General features: G+C 44.4%; 1 protein-coding gene across 3 annotated transcripts in view; it reads left to right on the forward strand.

Annotated features, from left to right (window-relative positions):
* snx19b (sorting nexin 19b) overlaps positions 1-6,041 on the forward strand; it is a 65,664-nt gene that overhangs the window by 49,857 nt on the left and 9,766 nt on the right. For all 3 annotated transcript variants that reach the window (XM_080889540.1, XM_080889538.1, XM_080889539.1), the window contains exons 12-13: positions 2,930-3,114; positions 3,233-3,320. In XM_080889540.1, the coding sequence (XP_080745666.1) occupies positions 2,930-3,114; positions 3,233-3,320 (273 nt within the window). The remainder of the gene's footprint in view (positions 1-2,929; positions 3,115-3,232; positions 3,321-6,041) is intronic.

Genomic DNA, 6,041 nt, shown 5'->3' on the forward strand with positions numbered 1-6,041 from the left:
TTCCTTTCCTGGGCGTCCTCATGTGAGCCAGTTTCATCGCAGTGCTTGATGCGACTGCACTTGGGGACACATTCAACGTTTTAGCAATTTTCTGACTGACTGACCTTCAGTTCTTAAAGTAATGATGGGCTGTTGTTTCCCTTTATTCAGCTGTTTGCTATAATATGAACTCTAACAGAGCCCAGGCTTATCCCCACCTGGGTCTGTCAGACCATCTCTCCCTTCTGCTACACCCAATATACACACAAAAGATCAAGAGCACTGGGATTACAACCAAAACCGTGAGAACATGGCCGCAGGATGCTATTCCGATGCTTCAGGACTGTTTCCACTGCACAGACTGGGATGCATTCAAGGTGCAGGACACTGACAATCGTGTCGCATTGGACAGTTACACCTCCACTGTCTTGGACTACATCTGTTTCTGTGTGGACAATGTAACAACTTGGAAACGATTCCGTGTGTTCCCTAATAATCCACCCTGGATGACACACGGAGTTCAACAACTTATTCGAACAAGGAACAACGCTTTCAAATCCGGGGACCAGGAGGCATACGGTGCTGCCAGGGCCAACCTGAGAAGAGGCATCAAGACTGCCAAGCAGCAGCACAGGAGGCGTATCGAGGCCAGGTTTGAGAACAACACAAACCCAAGGCAGGTCTGGGAGGGCATCAGGGCTATCACGGACTACAAAAGAAGAACACCATCACCCTCAGCCGACAGTTCTACTCTGGCTGAGGATCTAAATCTCTTTTATGCCCGTTTTGATAGGGAGAACACCGACCCTGTCCTGTCCCCTCTCCCCTCAACCGATCCTGCTCCAGTCCTGAGCACTCATGAGCTGAGGCGTGTGTTCCGGAGCATTAACACCAGGAAGGCGGCCGGGCCGGATGGAGTGCTGGGCCGGGTGCTAAAAGACTGTGCTGCGGACCTGGCGGACGTCTTCACCTCTATATATAACACCTCGTTGTCCTGTTCACTGGTACCATCCTGTTTCAAAGCAGCAACCATCGTTCCCATCCCAAAACAGTCAAATGTCACATGTCTGAACGATTTCAGACCTGTGGCACTCACCCCCATTCCCGCCAAATGCCTGGAGAGACTGGTCAATAAACACATCAGAGCTGCTTTTCCACCATCCCTGGACTCGCACCAGTTTGCATACAGGGAGAACCGGTCAACCGAGGATGCGATCGCCACAGTGCTGCACACATTACTGAAGCACTTGGAACACAGGAATACCTATGCACGGCTCCTCTTTGTAGACTACAGCTCGGCTTTTAATACCATCCGGCCATACAAACTACGTCCCAAACTCCACCAACTGGGACTTAACTCCTCTCTGTGCAACTGGATTGTGGACTTCCTCACTAACCGTAGACAGAGTGTCAGAGTGGGTAAGAACACCTCTTCCACCCTTGTGGTCAACACCGGTGCCCCTCAGGGGTGTGTTCTGAGCCCTCTGCTATACACTCTCTTCACCCATGACTGTATTTCCTCCTGCGCGTCCAATCTCATTGTTAAGTTTGCAGATGACACTACAGTGCTCGGACTTATTTCCAACAATGATGAGACAAACTATAGGACAGAGGTGCAACAACTAGAGTCATGGTGCCACGACAATAACTTGGTCTTAAACACCAAAAAGACCAAGGAGATCATTGTAGATTTCCGGAAGAGGGGCCATAACAACCATCTGCCTCTCTTCATTGGCAGTGAGGCGGTGGAGAGGGTGAGCAGTTTTAAATTCTTGGGGGTAACTGTGACCGAGGACCTGTCCTGGGGCAACCATATCACCTCAGTTGCACGGAAGGCCCAACAGCGCCTCTACTACCTGAGGAGACTGCGGAGCGCACACATTCCCAGATCTCTGATGTTGAACTTCTACAACTGTGCCATCAGCAGCGTTCTGACGTATGGATTTCTAGTGTGGTTCCCCAGCTGCACCAAGGCCGATCAGCAAGCACTCCAGCGGGTGGTGAAAGAAGCTTGCAGAATTATTGGAACAAGTCTGCCAGAGATCAGTAACATCTTCCCCACTCGCTGTCTGAGGAGGGTGCACAGTATCCTGCGGGACCAACATCACCCTGCGCGCCACCTTTTCCATCTGCTGCCCTCAGGGAGAAGGTACAGGTCTATACAGGCCAGAACATCCAGACTGGCCAACAGCCTGTATCCACAGGCTGTGAGGCTCCTGAACTCTCTGCCCCCCTCTCACGGACAATAACCATATCCAACTTCTTAATAGCAATGAACTGGTCTGCATTGGTGCATCATATCTTTATTCTCTTCCCCCTCCTGCCCCCCCCCCCTTTCTTAAATAGATAACTATCATATCTGATATCATATCTCACAGTACAATAATATTGGATGGGTTGCATTGTTGTATTTTGTCATGTTTCTCAGGTCTTTGTCTGAATTTCTACGAACATTATTGCTAAGGATTGTCTTATTGCATTGGAGTCACACTGGGTTAAATATGTACACTTGGGTTTTAAGGGGTATTTATTATTTTCTTCTTTTTTTGGGTTGTATGGAAGCCCCAAACGCAATTTCATTGTTCTTGACAATGACAATAAATAAATACTACTAACAGTTGCCAAACGAGGCTGTCAGCTGTGCACCAACCTGATGGTCCCAACACCATTAATACATAACTCCATATATCTTCATATATTTGATGTCTTCAGTTTGTATCTACAATGTAGAAAGTAGTAACAATAAAGAAAAACCATCAGATGAGGTGTATGCAAACCTTTGGCTGGTGGTGTACTTTAGTCACTGAGAGGCAGCAGGTGGTGGATGTGCGTTTGCAAACCTGTATGTTGCTCCAGTTCAGGACCAACACACTAACATGGGGACAGTGAACACTGTCACACTGTTTCTATTAACCGAAAGCTCTTTGTGTTTTATTTCTATTCATTTCAGATGGCTCGATGTGAGTGTGTCCAACCTCACATGTACCAGGTACTGGGTGGTGTACCTGCAGGTCATCCAGGAGGCTGTGTGGCCCGGTGGAGCTTTGCCAACTGCCCCGGTGTTTGAACGCAGCCAGCAGCAAAAGGATGACACCAAACAACAAGCTTTACGCTGTCTGATGAGACTCGTACCAGGTACGTCTCACGCTCGTTATGGCGCGATCCTTGAATCGGCGTCGTTCCTGTTACAGTATTTGCTCTTATTCAGTCAGTTTGAGTTGTTTTTACATCTCAATCTTTTTTCTGTGTCTAGATCTGGTCTCAGATGTGTTGGGCTCAGAGAAGTACAGACTCAGCTGGCAGACTGCTCTGGACTCTTTTCAGGACCCCCACATCAACAGGTCAATATACCCACTTTGTAGCGAGCCTGTCTGCCGTCAGACGCACCTCTTCTTCTCAGAAAGGATTCATCATAAAATTATACAAAATATGGTTCTTATATCAGATTCTGCTTCCTGTTGTCATGCTCAGTTTTTATTTGATTTCCTTCATTAATAAACAAAATGATCTATTTTCTGTGGGACGCCATATGAACGGTAGAATCAGCACAACCTGTAACAGCTCCCTTTTAGCTTTTTGTCTTTTTGTGTGCATTCGAGCGTCCACAGTTTTCAAGATATAACTTTTGTCTGAAGATGTCAGTAACAGCTCGAGGTGATTTAGACTGCAGAGTGGAGTAAAAAAGAGTTTGGCCCGTTCCTGATTTTAGATTTCCACAGCGCTGTGAAATGTGCATTCCAGTTATCACAATCGCGCGATTGCAGTTGTTGCTGAGTGACCCAACCAGGGAATCACTTCTTGTCTTCGGCTTCACAGCATTATACTCGGCCTTGGAGGGCGTGGTCAGCTAAGTGTTTGAGCTTCACTCTTACTCCACAAGGTTAAAGTTGATATTGAAAAGTAAACATATCCAGTATAAAATATCATGAAAGGTTGTGGAGAGATCAGTACAATACTACAATACCTTTTTTTTTTTTTAATGCAGTGCCGTACGATGTCTCAATGCTGCCATAAAGTTTTGTCAAATCACAAACTGCATATGTTCAAATCACACGTTTTTACAGCGTGTCGAAGCCAAAGACTTCATCCAGTTTTGTTTCATTCTGGTTAATCGTCAGCATGTTGTGATAAAGACGTCATAAGTTTCAGTATAGCCCTCGCCCTTCAGGGCCAGTTCCAGTTTCCAACAATGGCGGCAGCTACTTAGTCTTAATATTACTCTTGTTTATGTTTCTGGGCCAAAAATAAACTTTTAAGATATTTTCAGGTGAGAATGTAGCTGTGCAAACTTTGAATATCTGCTTAGTTTATCAACACATCACGTTTGCAAAGTGCTCGGACGTTTTCATAGACGTCTGGTACCCACCAGCTCTATAGCCGACCGGGAGGTCAAGGGTCACTAGAGCTGATGAGAACAGCGAACTCTCTGCACATCATTTTCTGACCCCTTGTGTTCTTTGGCTACTCAGGTTAAACATGATATATGAGTCACTCAGATAACTTAAAAATGTTGTTGTTTGGCTTTTTCAGTGTTTTATTTGTTCCTGGGTAAATCGGTTTGGCTGAGGTTAAAGTTTTCACACAGCTGAATAAACGTCAGCAGACAGCTGATCGTCAGAAGTGTGAGACGGTCGAGAGTTTACTCCAGTGTCCTGTTATATTTTAGATAGCAAGGAGTTTATTAAAAGTTAATAAACTATCATCTGTTTTTATTTTTAGTGAGCAGCTTAAACACTTCCAGCTGTAAGCTAATGATAGTTATATAAGAGCAGATGCTGCTGGTGCAGTCAGCTGGACGTTTTACGTCCAGTGGATGATGATCTGATTAGTCGACTATCAAAATAATAATTTGTGGCAGCCGTAGTGTGTACTGTTTCTAACAAAGCCACATCTCCACACTGACTCTTCTTTTATATGTCACCAAACCAACTGGCATATCTGTAAATGAAGATGATATAACCGTGACTGGGTTAGCTTTACTCACTGCAGGTGGTAACTAGCTGCTCTTGCCCCCTTCCAGATCATTTATTGTTCCACAGTCAGAACAGCGACCTTCCAGTTTCGGTGTGGAATCAGTGGACCTTTAAATTGAAAGCTGCTATCTTTATGCTGTTTATGAGCCTGCAGGGAGCGGTCTCATAAACAGCAGTCATACTGGAAGGTATCTGGACATGTCGAGGAAATCATCCAAATTTAAATCAGGTGTATTGTTTTATTGTTATGGGAAGACCCCTGGGACTTTTATCCACATGTCTCATATTATTAACTTCTGCTGCTTGCAGACATTTGAGACTTTGCTGTAATTTGATTCACTTCCACTCGTGCCCGTTAGTGTTGCCGTTTAGTTAAGTAAAAATAGAAATGGACAAACAGTAAGTGTGACATACTAGTTAACACTTATTTAGTCTTTAGCAAACTAGCAGCATGAGATTGAGGTGTGATGACCTTACACAATATGTTCAGATGGATTACCAGGAAACGTTAAAACCTTCCCTTCCTTCAGCTCCCAGCAGGTTTGACAGTAGATGTGTGTCAGTGCTGTAGCAGACATTTCTCTAGCTCTGACCAAAAACCTCATAAACTGACATTTTATCCCGCTTCTCTTGTAGCTCCTGGCATTCTGACACTTCAAGCTGAGATGATGTACTTTGTAAATATGTAGTGTGCTAAATGTGGCTATGCTAGCATTGTTATGATAGGATGCTTATGATAACATTCATCTCAAAGCACCGCCGTGTCAGAGTAAGTCAGGGCGGTGATAGATACTCATTTTTATTTTTGAAAAGCCAGTCACCAAAAGTGTGTTTCCACAAACTGGCTGCAATTCTTTGCTTTGTTTGTTTGGTAAAGAAAAGTAAATTCATAATTAGATTCAATCGTTTTTGGGCTTTTCTGCTGCTGATAAAGTCCAGAGAGATTTTGAATCGGAGAGAAGAAGAAAATTCCAGTAATACCCAAAACTAATCTGACAAAATCAAAGCATTTTCTTTTCTTTTTAAAAGTGTATTATTGTTTACTTATATTTTTCCAGCAGTAAGAGTCTATAAACCCTAATAAGCTCA

This window comes from Rhamphochromis sp. 'chilingali' (genome assembly GCF_963969265.1).
Source record: "Rhamphochromis sp. 'chilingali' genome assembly, chromosome: 8".
Taxonomy (NCBI): Eukaryota; Metazoa; Chordata; class Actinopteri; order Cichliformes; family Cichlidae; genus Rhamphochromis; species Rhamphochromis sp. 'chilingali'.